This window comes from Bombyx mandarina, chromosome 06 (genome assembly GCF_030267445.1).
Source record: "Bombyx mandarina strain Sakado chromosome 06, ASM3026744v2".
NCBI lineage: Eukaryota > Metazoa > Arthropoda > Insecta > Lepidoptera > Bombycidae > Bombyx > Bombyx mandarina.
The window spans coordinates 362,057-383,062 of NC_143213.1; the positions used below are offsets into that span (position 1 = coordinate 362,057).

General features: G+C 38.3%; 2 protein-coding genes and 1 long non-coding RNA gene across 5 annotated transcripts in view; 2 read left to right on the top strand and 1 right to left on the bottom strand.

Moving 5' to 3' along the window:
- LOC114251608 (synaptic vesicle 2-related protein) overlaps positions 1 to 6,380 on the top strand; it is a 36,961-nt gene extending 30,581 nt beyond the window's left edge. For both annotated transcript variants that reach the window (XM_028185943.2, XM_089728223.1), the window contains exons 7-10: positions 588 to 726; positions 2,230 to 2,507; positions 3,972 to 4,099; positions 6,185 to 6,380. In XM_028185943.2, coding sequence (XP_028041744.2) covers positions 588 to 726; positions 2,230 to 2,507; positions 3,972 to 4,099; positions 6,185 to 6,246 — 607 coding nt within the window. In that variant the 3' untranslated portion in view covers positions 6,247 to 6,380. The remainder of the gene's footprint in view (positions 1 to 587; positions 727 to 2,229; positions 2,508 to 3,971; positions 4,100 to 6,184) is intronic.
- Positions 6,381 to 9,194: 2,814 nt separating this feature from the next.
- The window catches only part of LOC114251614 (scavenger receptor class B member 1), a 30,804-nt gene continuing 18,992 nt past the window's right edge, over positions 9,195 to 21,006 (top strand). The window contains exons 1-8 of one of the 2 annotated variants that reach the window (XM_089728227.1): positions 9,195 to 9,416; positions 11,272 to 11,324; positions 12,180 to 12,274; positions 14,549 to 14,712; positions 17,793 to 17,940; positions 18,603 to 18,803; positions 19,341 to 19,465; positions 19,996 to 20,261. In XM_089728227.1, coding sequence (XP_089584353.1) covers positions 11,312 to 11,324; positions 12,180 to 12,274; positions 14,549 to 14,712; positions 17,793 to 17,940; positions 18,603 to 18,803; positions 19,341 to 19,465; positions 19,996 to 20,261 — 1,012 coding nt within the window. In that variant the 5' untranslated portion in view covers positions 9,195 to 9,416; positions 11,272 to 11,311. The remainder of the gene's footprint in view (positions 9,417 to 11,271; positions 11,325 to 12,179; positions 12,275 to 14,548; positions 14,713 to 17,792; positions 17,941 to 18,602; positions 18,804 to 19,340; positions 19,466 to 19,995; positions 20,262 to 21,006) is intronic. The other variant, XM_028185951.2, reaches the window with a different exon arrangement.
- LOC149502760 (uncharacterized) lies at positions 14,420 to 15,460 on the bottom strand. The gene is made up of 2 exons (XR_016323241.1): positions 15,374 to 15,460; positions 14,420 to 14,677 (listed from the first exon to the last, which is right to left on the bottom strand). It is a non-coding gene; the product is annotated as an uncharacterized LOC149502760 (long non-coding RNA).

The following is a 21,006-nucleotide window of genomic DNA, read 5'->3' on the forward strand; positions in this document are numbered from 1 at the left end:
TGTGCCCGTCAGCTCCTGTAAAGCAATAAAAATACAAGCTAATTTATTTAACCGCAGACATTCGTAACAATTGTAATACTTATGCATTGTAATACTTATCGTGTGTTGAGATCCGGGCTTAACCGTACCATCTGCTTGAAGTCTAGACGACACCTAGTTTATTTATATTTATTTAATACACTTCATGTAAAATTTACATTGGCGGACTTAACGACTAAGGCCTTCTCTACCAGTCAACCAAAGGTAGTGCAGAGAAAATAGTAGTAGGTACAATGAAATTTATATTATATTACATATACATACACAAAACACAAATCGTACATATATATATATACATATATACACAAATACATTATATACACATATACATACATAATACATAATAGTTTATGCAGTATTCAAAGGAATATGTGTATTAACAAATTCTCTTAACAAATATCTACAGTTATCTACAATTCATGATGGTTCTCCGTGGTCTACATCCCTAAGGATCCCAAGAAAACATTTAGGAGGTTATCACAGATATCGATAACCTGTATAGGAAGTTCATTTCGTTACCATCTCCTTTACTCTGAGCTTAATTCCAGGAACAACAGCTACTTCATGTGGTTCCCATTCCTGGCCGAGAAATTCACATCAGGTCTCACTTCCAACACTACTGATGTGGAGCAAATCGATGGACTATGCAACACCATTGTCAGTGTGGCGGCAAATGTTACAGTGCATGTAAGTCTCGATTCTTCCAAATAGAGCAGATTAAGGACCCGATTATCATACTCCTATCTTCTTCTTCTTCTTCGTCGCTTTCTTCATTGCTGAAGGTCGTGTCCCTGAAACTTGACCGTTGCCTGTCTCGTGAGCTGTTTCCATCTCGTCCGGTCCTCAGCTGCTCGAATGGCGGTTGCGACTGGCAACCCAGTTAGAGCGGTTACTTGATCACACCAACTGCAACGGCTAGGTAATCGGCCGCGGGGTCTCTTTCCTTCTACTTTTACTTACTTATACTCCTATAGGCATCACTTATTTTTGCGCGAAAACTTAGCAAAAAGATTTAAACAAAGCAGTACATATTTCGATGGGGTAAACTTAATTTAAGTTCAATTAAAAACATCAATTTTTTTTTATTGCTTAGATTGGTGGACGAGCGCACATCTACAACGTAAATTCGCCACCCTCCTTGAGATATAAGTTCTAAGGCCTCAAGTATTGTTACAACGGCTACCCCCCCTTCAAACAGCATATGCATTTTTGTGGCTTATGCACATTCTTAAGAAATGTCTTTGTATTTATCACAGCAAGCTCTTTTTATGCAATAGGTTAGGCATTTTGAGTAGACTAAATTATGTATAGACTGCGCAAAAACAGAATTATTTTACTAATGATTATCGTATTCTATTCACATATTATAAATAACAATTTTTTTGGTCACATTAAGTAAAACCCACAAATCTATCAACACTTTAATAAGATTGCTTATAAAATAGCGCCAGGCGCATCAATAATTAAATAATATTAAGCACAATATGGCAAAATCGGGTAGACAGACGGTTGGCCCATTGACTGTCACAGACAATGGGCCAACAGTCAGGATGAGGAATTGAAGTCCTGATTCAAAGCTGGGTAGCTGCTGGTGGCAAGCATCATTGTAATTCCTTGTCTACACCTTTTTTTAATTTTTTTTATAGCTTATATGGGTGGACGAGCTCACGGCTCACCTGATGTTAAGTGGTTACCGGAGCCCATAGGCACCTACAACGTAAATGTTACCACCCACCTTAAGGCATGAGTTGCATGGTCTCGCTTTTAACAGTACAACGGCTGCCCCGCCTTTCAAACCAAAACGCATTACTGCTTTTCTGTAGAAATAGACAGGCTGATGGTACCTACCCGTGCCTACCCGTGCCTACCCGTGCCTACCCGTGCCTATCCGTGCCTACCCGTGCCTACCCGTGCCTACCCGTGCGGACTCATTAAACGTCCAATAATTTTTATTGGTTTTGATTTTTATTACACAATGTTATTCCTTCACCGTGGAAGTCAATTTTGAACATTTGTGAAATACGTATTTCACTAGAAAAATTGGTACCCGCCGGCGGGATTCGAACACCGTTGCATCACCTTATTTATCTATGCCGTGGTTGCATCGCTAGATACGAATGCACCGGACGTCTTATCCTTTAGGCCACGACGACTAAATAATATTAAAGTGATTTAATTTTCTCATTCCAGGCGAAATGCTCAACAGCAATGGAGGTGAGTCTAGTCTGGGCCAGCCTAGCCGAGGGTGTCTCCTTTGTGATCGTGCTGTTGGCCATAACCAAGTTCGCCCGGAGGAAGAAACTGCTGCTCACCATCATTCTGGTGGTTTCCTGCTTCTCTGCCATCGGAGCTGTCACTGTGATGGAAAACATGATCAGTTTCATCCTGTTCTTCGGCTTACTATTGAACGAGCTGTGCATAGGATTCATATTCTCATATTTTGTTGATTTGTATCCTACTTCTTATCGGTGAGCTTGTGTTTCTTCATTTAGTCTGTGTGATTTCAAAAAACCTTTGTCTAGTAGGGTACAATATAAGCTCCCATGGTGGGCTGGGACAACCTTCATGTTTCTGTAGTAAATCAGTCTTAAAGTCTGAAGTGAGATAGCCGTTATTGTGTTGCAGTGGTTATGATGGCAATGGGGATCCGTCGCTCAGGCCATGTTGGTGGTGCGGAGTTCCCATGAAGTGGAGTTAATAGTATTAGACAATAGACAATAAGAGTTACGAAGTACCACCCCAGCTGTAACTTTACATTAAAATTAAAGATAATCTCGTAGTATGCAGTTAATATATCAGCCTCCCGTTAGACCGCCCCAGACGGTGCCGCTGGTGTCCCGGAATACTCCGCTGGATCAGAACCAGTCTGCCAAGTGCAGATACTTGTGGGAAAAGTTCAAGGAAATTATAATTTTAAGTTTGGCATCACTTAATATAGTTACGTATTACTTTGCCAAGATATTGAATACGTAAAACCAAGCAAATCTTAAGTGGCTTTATGTGCGTGCTACAATCAAATCCTACAAGACATTTAATTATTACCTACATATTATTATGTACTAAGTAAAGTTAATGATCCGCGCCACATCGTTTATTTTGTAAATTTGTATAAAAAAATTGTAAATGTATGTGAACTGAAAACCAGTAACGGTAATTAGAAAACAGACCAGTCCGCTGTGTTTGTTTTGCAGGTTCTTCTCAGGCCTGTGGCTTTTTGTTTAACTGATGGTAGAGATAACAGGCTTAGACATTCCAGAAATATGTTTTGATGACGTTCAGTTGAAACAACTAATTAGAATTAGATTAAATTGTTGAGTAGATGTGACTTTGTTTATTTTTTACAATTGCTGTCGAAAACTGAAACATTAATAATATCGGAAAATGTACTTAATAACAGATGCATTTTCGATTCCACTTCGCAGACACGGTCGGATTGATCTTAAGGAAGCTTTAGATTACAATGACCCTTTTTATTACCGCGATCCTAAAAGGAGTAATAAACACGTAGCCATAGCTTAGTTTGAACTCATGAAGTAATGGTTCATGGAAGGCGATAATATGTACTATCACGTTATTAAGCTTAAAGTAAATTATCAGTAATTTGGCCGATCGAAGATCGAAGATCCTCCATAAGTTTCTAGTCGCGAAAAATAGATGTATCTATTACTCCTACTTAAAATCTATTAAAAATAAAGTTGATTAATAAATAGTAAAATTTTATTTCGTAGTTTCTCAAGACAATCTTAATGCTAATTGAAAATAGCTATAGTACGATTTCACTTTAAAAATTCAATTTAAAATGTGACACCAATGAAAAACCTACGGGGCTATGTGTTTTATTGCTAAAATTTATATTCACCATTTATTTCCGGACGTTGCGTTTAACATATTTGTGATGTATGTGAGTGATGTATGTGTTTTGTTTTTTCTAGTGGCATGGCGGCGTGTCTGGGGGTGATGGTCGCGAGGGCCAGCGCTCTGGGCGGAGTCAATATATTAGGAGCCTTCATGTTGTCACACTGCTCCATAACATTCTACGGTTGTGCCGCTATGCTGTTTTGTAAGTATTCTCGAGTGACGTGTTAATCCCGCATACCCATTTAATTAATATATACCTACTGATTTAGATATGTATTTTATGCCTAGGGATTCATGCCGATTCTTCTCGGCGGTAAAACTATATTCTGTGAATCATATGTGTGAATCTTAGCCAAAGTCATGAACAAATTGATATGTTTGAAATGAAATTATAAGTTGCGTAATTACTGGTGGTAGGACCTCTTGTGAGTCCGCGCGGGTAGGTACCACCGTCCTGCCTATTTCTGCCGTGAAGCAGTAATGCGTTTCGGTTTGAAGGGTGGGGCAGCCGTTGTAACTAAACTTGAGACCTTAGAACTTATATCTCAAGGTGGGTGGCGCATTTACGTTGTGGATGTCTATGGGCTCCAGTAACCACTTAACATCAGGTGGGCTGTGAGCTCGTCCACCAATCTAAGCAATAAAAAAAAAAAATTAACCCTATAATTTTTAACTTGACAGCCTTTTTAATTTCGATTTTATTCTTGAATATTTTGTTGTTTAACTACGGTTAGATAGTGTTGGTAAGAGTGGGAGTGAGTATGAGATCTCACTGAAATGAGATGTAGAACGGATCAAAATAACGGCAGAGGCATCCGCGTTAAGAGACGGACCCGTGACTAATAAATAGTATGATTTAACAACTAACTAAACTTATATTTTTATCTTGAAAATCTAATCTAACAGCTATAAATGTTTTTGTCGTCATTTAAATTCATTAGCGTCTTCAACGAGCTAGTGGAGACTTTATTTTTGCAATATTTCAATGGACAAAACAAAACCAGTTACATTTCAATTGTTTCGCAAGTATGTAGGTATCATTATTAATGTAGAAGTTTTGCTAAATTAAAAATTAACGTCATTATTTTTTGCGACATGTTCATGGTTATATTATTATGGTATTTTTAATCTCGGTACCTAATTAATTATTATATATTGTACTTAGATAATAAGATTTTTTTATTCGTTTATCAAATTTAAAATTTACAAACACGTAATATTTCGTTTGATATATTTTTTTATAGCTTAGATGGGTGGACGAGCTCGCAGCCCACCTGATGATAAGGGGTTACTGGAGCCCATAGACATCTACAACGTAAATGCGCCACCCACCTTGAGATATAAGTTCTAAGGTCTCGGTATAGTTACAACGGCTGTCCCGCCCTTCAAACCGAAACGCATTACTGCTTCACGGCAGAAATTCCCACTTCAATAAAGCGGCACGACAGAGAACCCTCTCATCGTGGCCGCCGGTAACTACATTCCCGATCCTGCGGACAGAATGGAAAGCAGTCGACGTCGCCCAAAATACGTCATCTCGGATCCTCCCGATCCACTAACGGTACTTTTAGGTATCTCAGGCACCGGTCACCGTTCTCGTCGAACCCGTCGCTTGCGACGAAAGGCTCGACGAGTAAATTAACCCTCAGATACAGCCCACTGAGTTTCTCGCCGTATCTTCTCAGTGGGTCGCGTTTCCGATCCGATGGTAGATTCTGCGAAGCATGGCCCTTGCTAGGGTTCGTGTTAGCAACGTCGTCAGGTTTGAGCCCCGTGAGCTCACCTACTAGTTACGGTTACGCTGGAATAGCCTCTCTAGGCTACCAGCTTAGGTAGGAAAAAAAAGCGTTATAAGGTTATATTTCTGACAACTATTTTTACAGCTGCTTGAGTGTAGTTAGAGGACGAGTAGTCGATATACTAATGTTCTGAAGGTATTGACGCTTCTCAAACAGTGGCCATCACGTCTCGTTCGGATCCGTAATGGGTATTTTCAATAATTTCCCATCGGTATTGAAAACAGTTGTATAAAATGTATCATATTTTTGGCGACAAGGAAAACTTAGGCATAGAATTATTGATTAGCCGACTTCGTGCCTCAAAGTTGGGAGCGGTATTTCATTTCGTTATTTTTTTATTTCATAAGCTTTATTACATATCATGAGTTCAATTTTAAAATATGATAATAATATAATAAATCGTCGACCTTATTACGTCAATTGTAATGGAAATTCGTAGACTGTTCAGACGTAACTATTTCTATTGATTGTTTCTTTTCTTTTTTCAGGTGCCATCTTAGTCACCAGCATGCTGCCTCCAGACAAAAGAAAGAAAGAAATAGGGCTGTGAAGAGATTCAGTGGTAATTAATTATGTTGCGCGCTTTGAAGCTAGTCGGATCGACATTATTGTGTATACTACGTTAGGATAGTGATAATTAGATTAGTTTTAGTTACTAAAAGTTATTAAAGTATATTTTTTCTATTTAAATTGGTTTTATTTCATTAACAACCCAAGTATTCTCTGCTTAGCAGCGGCTTATCATCTGACCGAGATAATTATAGTTTTCGAACAAAACTTTAACCAACTGAAGAGGATATTTGGATTGTTATAATAAAAAACTCGAATCAACGCCTTTTTAGCCTATGAGACTATTCCAGCTACGCTGTGACTGGTAGTTGAGCTTACGGGGCTCAACCTGAGAGACTTTACTAGCACTGGCCCTAGCAAAAGCAGTGCATTGCAGAATGTACCACCGGATCGGAATCGCGACCCACTGAGAACATCTGGCGAGAAACTCAATGGGTGGTTTCTATGGGTTAGTTTACATGCTGATCTCTTCACTCACCGAGAGTGGATCTGGGGGATCTGACAAGACATGTTGCCGGCGACGGCGCCTTCGCGTTGCCCTATCACCTTATTGTGTTGCTCCGCTTTGTCAAAGTAGCGTTCTGACAGTACCTTAACGTACTAAATTTAGATGGTCGTAAAGGTCGACATTTTTCACGCACCACGGTGCTCTGACGCTTCTCTTGCAGAAACGGCATTGGATGACTTGGAGAGAGCTTTTGTGCATGCTGGCCTCGTCAGCGAACGCTACACTTGCATAGGCATGAAGGAGCGTAAGCAAGTTTTGTAGAGTGTGACCTTGTTACGAAATGGTGTATTCGTATCGAGCGATGCTACTATGCCGATGTTCAAGGCACATCATTTTTTTCCTAATCTCAAAAAGTAAACGAAGTGGTAGAACAAAAAGACGTAGGAGAAGCCGTTTAGGGTATTTCGTGTCGGAATTGGATGGAATATGGAAAAACTAATCTGTGAAAACGTGTGATAAACTCAGCTGTTTAAAATAGGAACTCTATACGAGCGGAGCGTAGAGGGTGTGCCATGAGAATGTGGAGATGACGAGACCCTTGCAAACAGCTCTTTAGAGCACACCGCGTGGAACCTACCTTATAAAACACATTCGAAGTTGTAATTGCATTTCAATTGCTGCTCTTCAAACCGAAGGCATGACTACTTTGTAACATAAGTGGACAATGCCGTGGCAGCAGCCGAATCAGGTAAAATTTTGGTAAACATAATAACTAAACCAGTTTCTTCTTGTATTTGTTCTTGTTAATTCTATCTTATGTTATGAAAAAAAAAACGTGTCCACACAAACAAGTCAGATCTGCGATTTTTCAACAACAGGAAATACGGAAGAAACACTTGGTCCAAAAACAAAAAAAAATGCTTCTGAAACACAAAAAATAAAACGATCTTTAAAATTTATTACTGGAATATTGCACGAGTTAGATGAACGTCCTCACGGTTCACCTAAACTAAGGTGGTTACCGGACCAAAAAGACATTGCAGCGTGAATTCCTCCACCCACACTATCTTACCTTACACTTTGTTTATTACCCTTGTAGCGGGCTTATGGCCCACTTGATGGGGAGTTACCGTCGCCCATGGACTTCAGCGATGCCAGGGGCAGAGCCAAGCCTCTGCCTACCGCTTAATACTCTCTACAAGCCTCATTTGAAGAAGGACATGTCACAGTACTCTTTTTTTTTCCTACCTAAGCTGATGATGTAGAAAGACCATATCAGCGTCACCGGGCTAGTAAGTGAGCTCGCGGGGCTCAAACCTGACGTTGTTGCTAACACGAATCCTAGCAAGAACCGTGCTTCGTAGAATCTACCACCGAATCGGAAACGCGACCCACTGAGAAGATCCGGCAAGAAACTCAGTGGGCTGTGTCTATGGGTTAATGTACTCGCGGAGCCCTTCGTAGCAAGCGACGGGCTCGATGAGAACGATGACCGGTGCTTGGGGTACCTAAAAGCACAGTTAGTGGATCAGGAGGATTCGAGATGTCATGTTTTGGGCGACGTCGACTGCTTACTATTCGGTCCGCAGGATCGGCTATGTAAGTAGTTACCGGTAACAGTGCTCGGGAAACCCCGCGAGTGGAGCTCATTCCAAAGCCGGATGGTATGTTGCAAAAAATATCTCTGAAAACACACTGTGGATAAACGCAGTGGCTCCAGGTAGTATGGATGAACTTTACTCTAGTGGTGGACGGTGCGATGGCAAAAACGAGATGATGGGATCATCCCAAACAATTCCTCAGAGCACTCCCCACTTACTTCACTCAATGAGGTCGAAATTTTAATGCTCTTGAATGATAGTAATATAAATAAAATAGTAATGTATGATTCTCTGGCTACAGAAAAAGCCAAGATGATGACTACCCGTGCAGACTTATAGTCCGCCGTATCAACAGGAATTATGAAATTACCAAAATTATAAAAAAATCGTATTTGTGGGCTTCATTTTATTATACGATGTTATCCCTTCATCGTGGAAAGCAATCGTGAGCATGTATTAAATACGTATTTCGTTAGATAAATTGGTACCCGTCTGCGGGATACCAGCGCCGGCATAGCTACATTACTTGATACGAATGAACTGGGCTTGCTATGTTTGAAGCCATGACACTTCAGTTTTGAACATTCAATATTTTTCGAAAACAATTAATCCTAATGAAGAGATTTAGATCTATGTTGCGATTATTAATTTATGCTTTTTTTGGTTTAAGACTAAATTAATTTTTAAGGACTTAAAGAATATATTTTTCTATTGTTTTAATTAAATTAAATTTAATGCTTTGCAGCTATAAGATAGTTCTAAATAGAAGGCGAAAGAGCATCGAACTTACCTGACGGTGAGTGGACTCTGTGGGTGAGGTCCGACATTACTGAGCGGGACTCAGCCGTCTGTCAGATCGACGGACAACGAGAAAGGATATTCAGGACATGTTATGATAAATAGCCATCAAGAACATCCGACTTATGTATAATAGATTGTTTCACAACATAACAGTTTGACACGGCGGTCGAAATACATGTGTGGTGAAAAAAATAATTTTTTTATCAATTGTTTTTAATTATTTTAAGTGAAACTTCACACTTTTTTAATTTGTATAAAATAAGACAGTTTTCATTATTTCTAGTTTATTTTTGAATGTAAGTACATATACTCGTTTTAGTTACTTATTCTTATTTTTTATTTTCAATATTCTATTTATTTTCATTTTTTATTTATGAATCGAAGACATCATTGGCTATTTATTGATTTTAGGTCCGTACACGAGATGTTTTGTAAGATAGCTCAGCCAAAATGTTGTTTCCCATAGATTTACTTTAATTAAAACGATTTTAAACAAAATAATCATACTTTCGCGACTCTTAGACATTGTTAAAACTACTCAAAATATAGAAATCTTTCACAATTTTCGTGTTGACAGTCCAAGAAAATATTTTATTTCAATTCGTTAAATTAATTATTAAAAATATTAATTGTTGACCTTTTAACTGTTCAGATATTTTGTTTTATTTTATTTATTAATGTTTTATATGAATCTTCAGTAAAGCGGATTTCTAATAGTCGTGGCCTAAAGGATAAGACGTCCGGTGCATTCGTATCTCTAGCGATGCAATGGTGTTAGAATCCCGCAGGCGGGTACCAATTTTTTTTATGAAATACGTACTTAAACTAATATGTTCCACGGCGAAGAAGTAACATCGTGTACCTAATAAAAATCAAACCCACAAAATTATAATTTGCGTAATTACTGGTGGTAGGACCTCTTGTCAGTCCGCACGGGTAGGTATTACCGCTCCGCCTATTTCTTCCGTGAAGCAGTAATGCGTTTCGGTTTGAAGGGTGGGGCAGCCGTTGTAACTATATTGAGACCTTAGAATTTATATTACAAGGTGGGTGGCGCACTTACGTTGTAGATGCCTATTAACTCTAGTAACCACTTAATACTAGGTGGGCTGTGAACTCGTCCACCTATCTAAACAATTAAAAAAAATGCAGCCTGTAATCCTGCCTTCCTAAAAACACTTTTTTAGGATCAGAATCCACTGTTCCGTAGAAAATGTACGGTTTTGATTACATTATAAGTTATATTAAATAATAAAAATTCCTCTATCTTAAAAACTTTCTCTTTGATTTATTTGTGTTTAATTTTTCCTGTTACATCTGATGAGAAATTCGGAGGCCTCGTCATCTCGCGTGGTGGCGACATCAACTGGCCACTGAGATCGTCTGACTTAACACCACAGCCCACTGAGTTTCTCACCGGATCTTCTCAGTGTGTCGCGTTTCCGATCCGGTGGTAGATCGAAGCACTGCACTAGCTAGGGCCAGTGTTAGCAACACTCCGATTTAAGCCCCGTGAGCTCACCTATACGTCAAGGAGAAGCTGAAATAGCCTCTTAAGGCTATCAGCATAGGTAGGAAAAAAAGCGTGTCTGAAGTTGGCGATAGCGAAAGCCTTAGACTTCAATTCGTGAATGCCGGTCGCCGATGCCGATCTAAAAATCGACTGCTAGTCTATAGATCTTTTTATTCCGAGAATATGCAACGTGTTTCAATCTCTCTGAATTAAAAAATCAACGCAGGCGAAACCGCGCAGCATGTCTAGCTGAGTTATTCATTATTTCAACCAGATTTTTTTTTTGCCACATAGCAATTGACTGTCAGAGTAATATATAATATAATTTGATCTCATTCTTTTGTTCTATTTTATGGCAATTTTTTTAAATATTTATACAACATACATTAATTAAACTGTTAATAAAATTTAATTACTTCAAATTTTTGCGTTTTCAATGTTTTATGATTCAAAGCTCCGACTTGTTGATGGTTTTGAAACAAAAAAAAGGTTTTATTGTATTTGAACAATTGAACTCACGACCCTTCAATTGTTAAGTGATTACTATGTGATGTAGAAATAACATCGTATAACAAAAATCAAACTCGCGACTTATTTCGCATAACTAGGAATCCGCATAAAAACCAAAATTTCTTATTTCAGATTTGACTGAGACCTGATCAAAGGGCATCATTGAACAACGATGAAGAACGGAAGTAAGTATCAGATCAAGATCATCAGATCAGGCACATAAAAGAGCTCAAGAATTGAGTCAAGAATCTAATTGAGAGGCTTTTCTCACGCGCCTCATTCAGGAAGCGTGTGAGGATCTTATATGATGACCTCGTGTCGAATCATTAACAAGATCTGCATTCAACAATGCCGACACATCATCTAGTCAGTACTTGTCTTGTAGAAGAGTCTCGTGAGAGATTTGTGCTTGTGCTAAAAAAAGTTCTAAAAACCCTATTTTTTGACACAGGCCCGAATCTCCTATTGCCTCTATGGAGTGGGTGCGTTCCCTGGAACTGGCGAAGGCATTCCTTAAAGAACTCTCTTACGCTCTCATCTAAATGTCCGAGCTTCACCCGGGTCAGAACCCGGTAAAAATAGGAGGGGTCATCGCGGTCAAAACAAAATCTACGTAATAAAAAAAATTCTGCAACCAAACACGTGTACACATAGGCATCGCCTTGAACGACCTTGAGATATGAGGTCTAAGTCTTAATTGTATAGTAACTAACGGCTGACCCACCGGAACACGCGTCGCGGCAGGTGTGGGCAGAACAGTGGTATCTACCCGTGTAGGCATACAGGAGGCCCTACCACCAGTAAACACTCCACGGTCAGATATTTATTTATTTTTTATAATCCATGACACTTGAGATAAAATTGACGTTAGCGGACTTAATGCCTATGATACGCTCTACCAGTCAATCAAAGGTAGTGCAAAATCAAAGTATTATCATGTTTGGCAACAGCAACTATGTGTTTCATAGTTATAAATATCATCATCGTAATAACAATTGTAATTTTGTTTTGGTTCATTCAGTATATATATTTTGTTCCAGGGAACCCGCTTCCGGGCTTAGTCCTGGGCTTGATGAGTATCGGTGTATCAATTACGTTAATGTTCTTCGATCCAGTAATACCTATTACATTATTTGTGAGTATTTCTTCTGCTTAGAAGTTTTACAGTTGTCGACCTCAAAGTTCGGCCGCGTGTTCATTTCTTTAGCATTTGATGAGGTATTAAAACATGTAATCGGCTTTGAAACAATATCCCCGATTGTACATTGATCTAAAGTTATAGTTTCGTCCGCTAAAACCATCTATGTTGTTTGTTTATTGAACTTTGCGGACAAATGAATACACTATTTTGGTGATATTTGGTGTTTTGGGTGGATTTTAAGACCGCGCGACATGGCGGCCATGATATTTTGTTTTTCCTTGCATTCAAAGCTGATTTACAGGGAAATGCAATCAGATAGAATTGTCTATTGACAGGTGGTAGATATTCTGGTGGTAGGACCTCTTGTGAGTCCGCGTGGGTAGGTACCACCGCCCTGCCTATTTTTGCCGTGACGCAGTGATGCGTTTCGGTTTGAAGGGTAGGGCAGTCGTTGTAACTATACTGAGATCTTAGAACTTATATCTCAAGGTGGGTGGCGCATTTACGTTGTAAATATCTATGGGCTCCAGTAACCACTTAACACCAGGTGGGCTGTGAGCTCGTCCACCCGTACAAGCAATCAAAAAAAGGCTAAATATTGAAAATTTATAATGTTATTTAAATTCTCGACTTTTTCCTGTTATCATTCTAATACATAGCTGGAAGCTTGTGATTATAATTGCGAATCCAAACGTATCGCTAGCGTAGTTATTTCGCGTGCCAATTCCGACTGCGACCGATATTCCAATGTGCTTTAGACTTCTAGCCATAATCTTAAGTTCGTTATCCACTTAACTACGGGTGGGACGACAGCTCGTCTGGCCATACTGGTAACAGTATTTTTTTGATCACAACAATTTTGACCGTTCCAAACTCATGCGTAGGTATCCAGCAATAGAAAATAATATCCAACATTAGACAATAATTTTTTAATAACGAAGTCAAATCATAATTTGAATCTACCAACAAACCTGTTTTTTTTTCAATATTTTAATTAGCTATGCGAGTGAGAGTTTTTTATTTTATGAATTTATTCACACGACTCTCAACGTAATATTTTATTATAATATTTTATTGGAATATTATAATTAAGTTGAGCCGACAAGGGCAAAACGAAAACAAATATACATCTGACATGGATGACTTCTGGACTTCTCGGATCGCTTGGTGTAAAACTGTTGTACATAAAAAGTAAGAATTGGGGTCGTTTGAGCACAAATGAGCACCCTTTCTGCGTCTTCAGTTTTTAACAATCCTTATCTTTTGTCTTCATTATATGTTTAAAATCTAGTGCTATTTTATTAAGAGTCATTGAACTAATTTATCTTTTAGATTTTGCATACCTAATCGATAAGGCTAGAAAGTTTAGAGGTTGGAAGTTGAATTGGAGGTTGTAGGTATGATACATTGAAATATGAACCGGAGTTGTTCCCATTATAATGTTCTTAGTGAAAGTATTATAGGCTTATAGTTAACATACATTTTTACTAGTTGATTCTCGTTCTAGGCAGTGAAAATTAATTCCGGATCTGTTAGTTCATATATAAAGATTACGTCAGTCAAAATATAATTCCTAGTCGTAAAATTATATTCATTATTAATCGTTAAGCTAACCCTAGCGTACCTACTACCGTACCATAAATCTGAATCTGTTTTTTTTTAATTTGCATATTGCGTATTCGGTGATTTGCTACTATTTAGTGATCATGAGTCTCACGGTGAGTGACGTCATTGTCGCCATATCCCGTTCTGGGCATTTTGGACCAGACGAGTTCTAATCGCATTAGTAACATAATTGTCAACTGCGAGAGCTCGTGGCTACTCACTCCAGTAGCTCAACTCCAGAGACTGGGGGCTCTATTCCATTCATAGACGAGCGTCTTACCTTCCGAACCGGAATCCATATGCAAGGCGAAGGTACCTTAGGCGAAGGCGTCCTTCTATCATTACTCAAGAACCAGGGGGAAGGAAAGGATAATGGGTGTATGATAGTAGGGGATTTGCCCCATCTACTCAATAGATCATAGGATAGAATATAGAATATCAAGATAGAATATCATAGGATAGTAATATTTTTTTCTACTGCCAATTGCCGTCTATACGGCAATTGGCAGTTATTGTCGCTAACACAAAAAGAAGTTTGATTTTTTAAATATTCAGTTTTGTTCATTCATGTAGTTTTGCTAGTTTTAGTCCCTGGCACGTCTTATTGGCGGAGCTATCCGGATTTGACTAAACACAATACCATATGATCTGTCTTGCTTCCAGTATTCCCGAGCAGCCAATGGTACGCTTACTCACAACGCCATGATGGAAGTTATAGAAGGTATACACATATCGGCGTACCTGTTCAACATTACCAACGCTGAGGAGTTCACGTCCGGAGAGCATGATAAGCTGAAAGTGCAAGAAGTCGGGCCGTTTACTTATAGGTGTGTTTGCTTATTCACTTTCTGTTACGGGTTGTGGAACGTGCCGTAGAGAGGTAGATACCATCATGCAGTGGCGGATTAAAGGTCCAGAGCGCCCTAGGCAATCACTTTATCGGCGCCCCTGTACCGACCATAAATTGCCATCATAATACTATAAATTTTAACTAGTTTTTTTTTGTAATTACGATGACGTTGTATCATCAAACCCTAGACTGTAGTAGACCAGGACCCTTGTACTTACGCTAATGCGCGAATGAAGTTAATTCTTAATCGTTAATTTAAAAATTCTGAGTTCGCGCGCCCTTTGTAACTACACGCCCCTAGGCACATGCCTAGTTTGCCTTACGGATAATTCGCCTCTGCCATCATGTTATTCCTTGCAATCATTCATCATTTTGCGCCATAAAACGTAGTATATTTAATAAGAAGGTATGTATTTTAATAATTCCAATGCCATAAGCACAATCCAGCTTGCTACGGAAATACAGATTTGTATGCAGATTGAACTTGTTATTTTCCCTTTGAATTTATTATAGAGTTGTACCTACCAATGATGGTAGGCTGCATGGCTAGGAGCAAGGTAGCCTAATCAATTAATTACATAGGTTGACTCTGGCTGCAATGATTCTAAATAGTGTAAAACTGGCGCTGTTCTACTCACGGATAAGTGTTGTCCTTCTTGTGCGAATTAAATACGTAGTCAACATCAGTTCACGGATGATTTTCGCACTGAAGGAAGAACATCGTGTAACAATAAAATAAAAACTATTATACATGTTCGTAATTACTAGTGGTAAGGCACACTGCCCGCACGGAATGATACCACCATTCTTACCATTTTTTAGCGCGGTGTGGTTGTGGTTTATAGAATGGGAAAGCTGTTGTTAAATAAAAGATATGTTGGGATTATATAACAAAGCTCCGGTAACCACTTAGGACCGGGTGGGCCACGAGCTCGTTCATTTACATAAACAGTAAATAAATGGTCTCCTTCATAATTTCGAACAGTAATTACGCAGTTTTCTAAAAATAAAAAAGCCGCTTGTCGCAGCTGACTAAGACGTCTTGGTATCGCGAATTTTGATAATCGAGTTTTTGTTAATATAAAATTATTCATTAGGAATTTTATTGACTAACTACGTCTGCTATTGAGCTATGAATCTTGTTATTTAAATACTAGTTTTACGATGCGCCCCTCAATTATGATAGATGTGCTTTGTTTTGCATCTTCATATTATTATATTTTAAAAGTAATTTTTCGATTTAATCTCACGCTTTTTTTGCTATGATCATTTTATTCTGTTTGCAAAATTTCGTATACTCTACAGTTTCCGTGGTCACACGGGCGACCAAGGTGCTATTCTTCGACATATAAACATTACCTAACTACCTATTTAACTACGAGAAATATAGAAAAATAGACGGCAGTTAGCACAATATTCCAATGTCCACGAATAATCCTTTTTTTTTTAGTCGTCCGTGACCCAAAAACTGTAATATATTCGAAAAGACAGCATTAATATACTCTAGATTAAAAGTTAAAAGTAATTTTAATTCTGTCTAGTACTCGCAGATATCAAAGAAAATATGAAAATATTTCATTAGTATTAATCCATACAATATATTTTTTTGGTGGTAGGACCTCTTGTGAGTCCACACGGGTACCACCACCCTGCCTAACTAGGCGCTTAACACCAGGTGGGCTGTGAGCTCGTCCAACCATCTAAGCAATAAATAAAAATCAAAAGTTTTAGTGAAAACCCCATTCAATTCCGTTCAGCTCACAAAATTTAGACGAACAATATAAATACAGACTTGTCTTTGTCTTTCCATCCAAGTAACATGGCGGCTGTGTTTGTTACGGTAAAACGTAGCTAGTCGTTTTTTAGACTTACTAATTGACAGGAATCTAGTATTAACTAATTAGTCTACCTTGAAATCAAGCCAGCCTTGTACTATATATGTATTATAAAAGGTTGTAATTTGAATTTAATCTGTATTATTAATCGTCGTAACTGGAAAGCACGAAAAACTGTTTGTATTACGGAATTAAGATTTACTTGCATGTGCTTCTGACACACACATTTAAGATACACTGCACATATTATATAGTATATGTTGTCAGCAATAAATTTAAGTAGTATCTCTTAGACAAACTTGATATTGTTTTAGTATTAACAATACTTTACAAATTATCAGTAGCCTTCCTTCCTTGAGAAGAAAAAAGATATCCTAGCTTGGGGCTGATCAATGTAGAAAGTAACAAAAAGAAGCAATTCATCGTCATCGGCCCATAGTTGTCCACTACTGGATACACTGGTTCTTAACTTTCGTTCTTAGGCACTGTTGGATGGGCAACGAAGAGAATGCTTTGTTTGTCAAGCGCTGCCCAGCCTAGCTGGATTCTTCTATTACCTTCTCTCTCTAAATTATTTTCACCCACCTAGAACGTCTGCCCGTATATATTCTTGGACAACTTCAAGGGGGCAGCCCCTTATGACACTATTGAACATCAATTCAGTTTAACCATGTTTATCCTGAGTACGGAATTACGAAACACGAATGATGGATAACGGTAATATTTACTTATTTAGTCACGATATTTATGGTTGTGATAAGTACACAATGGGTTGCAGAATAAGTATGTTGTATATATTAGGGATCCCAAACAACTGTTTAATTACCTTAATATATTAATTTGTAGCTTGTTTGTCTCGTTTGACGTCATTTCTGCTGGCATACACAGGCACGTTCACAACACACCACGAATTAAGGGCTTACTAAATCAACATATAAATGCCATAAGCCACCTTGAAACATGAGCTCCAAGGCTCAATTTTATTGCATCAACTGATGCTTCATCTGTCAAATATCATCGCACGACTTGGTGATTGGCACATGCTAGGACTCACAATACGTCTAGCTTCAAGTAAAACCATCACCTTTGGTTGACTAGTAGAATACGCCTTAGACATTATATCCGCCAATTTTTCCAAATATATAAAGTGTATTACAAAAAAAAACAAAAAATAAAAATCTTAAACCAATTATTTTATTATCATTCAGTTGTTCTCTTTCAGTGAGGTTCGAACGAATAAAAACTTTGTGATAGATGAAGAAGCTGAAGAAATGAGTTATACTCCTCGAATTGATGTAAACTTCATACCCGAGGCGTCTGTGGGAAGGCCTGAAGATATAGATGTCACGTTGGCGAATATCGCAATGTTGGTGAGTATCTACATATAAAGTTCGATTATTTCGGTCTCATTTTGTGTGAATTTCCCTGTGAATTTGATCAATTCCAAAGGGCTTCCGTCTTTCGGGCGGTATATTCTGGATAAGCATGTTAGTTAAATAATCAGATATAGCATACAGTACCATGATTAGGGCCTAAAATGTCTGAACCAGTGCGAAGTAACGTGCAGGTGCGTTATACATAAAAAAATCCTTTAAATTATAACAATAACATAAAATAGGCCGAAAACCGAATCAACTCGTGAATACAACTTTACTTATCTACTGTCAATTTGACTTTTAAAATTATAATAGCAACGCTCATTTGCAGACTTTTCTAGTTTTGAAACTTACATTTCACAACAGAACCTTAAAAGATTTTTTTTACATTCTAATGCAGTTTTTCTGTTAAATTTTCCCTATTACTAAGCGTTTTGGATCAATTATATAAATTCATAGTTTCCTGAAAATTATCACATACATATTATATAGTACAGTAGAATAATTTGCGAATGAAAATGTCCCTTTCGAATACTTCAAGTCATCGGTTTCCCATTTCATGCCTTTAATATGGAAATGATTTCCTGAGAATGCTGATGGTAAAGTGGGTAAGACCGGTAAAACCTTTTGAATGAATATTTACATTCTCCTTCCAGAGCATAGCCTCCAAAGTGGGTGCCTACTCCTACTTTCCTCAACTAGCCTTCAATCTTCTGGCATCGCACTTGAACTCCAAGCCAGTAGTGACAATGAGAGCTAAGGACTACCTCTGGGGCTATGACGAGCCTCTTATAAGATTAGGGCATAATATTATACCAGGGATAATAAACTTCGATACATTGGGAATTTTGGATAGGGTAAGAAAATAACTTTTTTTGTTTTTTTTTTTTATTGCTGAGATGTGTGGACGAGCTCACAGCCCACCTGGTGTTAAGTGGTTACTGGAGCCCATAGACATCTACAACGTAAATGCGCCACCCACCTCGAGACACAAGTTCTAAGTTCTCAGTATAGTTGCAACGGCTGCCCCGCCCTTCAAACCGAAATGCATTACTGCTTCACGGCAGAAATAGGCAGAGTGGTGATACCTACCCGTGCGGACTCACATGAATGAATGATAAAAATACGTTTTGGATATCACATAACGAGCCTTTTGAAAAATGCTGAACGTAATATCAGTCAATTATAATATCAGTCCATCACCCAAAATTAACCCTAGAATTAACCCTAGAGTAGGTAGATTGGAAAGGTTATCCAACATGCTCCTCTAACTTATCCAATACGCTCTCCACTTTATTATTCTGCGTCTTCTACTGTTTCTCCTGTGCCACTGTCTCCGCATCAGAACCTATCACTCATCCTCTTATTTCATATCGTATTTTATGATTTTCCAGCTTTACGATAAAAAAGCGGTCTATAACTATGTGGTGAGCGCTAAAAACTCAGACAAGTTTGCCATTAAGTCTGTAAATGGAATTGAAGGTCTTGAAATGTGGAATTACGAAAATCCCAAGAAAAGGTACTTACTTCTCTTCTACAAATGTCATTAATACTTTACAGATCGAAAATAAGGTATTAAGGTTGACTTCCCAAAAACATCGAGAAAGGGATTTCATTCTAAGCCTACTGGTATATTTTCTTATTTTTTATTGCCTAGTTGGGTGGGTTCAGATGTTAAATGGTAGCCAGAGCCCATAGACATCATCTACCACCCATCATGAGACATCGGTTCTCAAGCGAAGTGTCAGTTTTATAATACAACCGCTGCCCTATCCATCAAACGGATTGCTGCTTCACGACAGAAATAAGTATCGTCATGTATCCAATTTTTTTGCTACCTATTCTCTAACTGATGACGTTGCTAACACTAGACCTAGCAAGAGCAGTGCTTCACAGAATCAGTCGGGGTCACCATCGTAGCTAAAGATGTTTCGAATATTTCATATCCTAATATTTGGAGTGTTCCAGTATTTGGAATATTCCAAACAAATTCTTCACATTCTAATCAAAATATATGTCAAAACTGTATTATTTCATCTGAAATTTAAGGTCCAAATGCAACTCATTTATAGACGCATATGAAGGTATCAACTACCCCGCCATGATGACCTCAGAAACACCTATAAGAATATACAGAAGTATTCTCTGTCGAATTCTGGAATTGGATTATTTTGACACGATAACAACTGACTATGGAGCCAAGGGTCTGGTCTACCGAATTAGTAACAGAACGTATACGACAAATAACGATACCAAATGCCTTTGTATTGGAGAATGTCAAGAGTACATTTCTCATCTGTCACCCTGCTTTTTTGGTAAGTTTCAATAAATAATCTATATATATATGTCGGCGGCGGCGCCAGGGATGGCTAAGCAGTAGATTCCTCATCACTCGTATTCGATTGAACTCAGTTTAGTAAATAAAACTTTTCAATAATAATTAGTGAAACTCAACACACACAACTTTCACAATGACAGGATAAACCGACAGTTTCGTTGCACATACCGACAGACCGACTGACTGACTGACTCACTGACTGAGACGGACGGAATTGACTGTCTGACACGGAATGCCACGACTCTGTCCACGTACCGCCATTTTATAACTGTGGCGTTACGGAGTCTACCCTTCATTTTGTGATATTTATCAAAACAACATTTCATCATTTAAAATAATAATCAAAACCACCGTCTTAATATTACTAAAAGTCGTCAACCACGACACGGCCATTCTGTCACTTTGACGTTTGTGTATCGTTGATATTCCGAACTATTGACCCGGATGCGACACGGCCATCCTGTGTTACACACGTCCTCGTGTGTTAATCTGAAACAAAAGCCATTACCGTACAGTATCATTCACGCTCGGCCATATCTGACCACTCTACTAACATAAAAGTCTTGTGTCATCACAAATTCTATAACGACATTGAAAGATTACACAAACGAAAATAAGTGATTTACTACTGCTGCAAGTTCTCCCCGTACAATTCATGTACACAGTAACTAAGTCATCCCTGTGACTACAAGTGTTCAATGACAGTCATCCCTGTGACTACA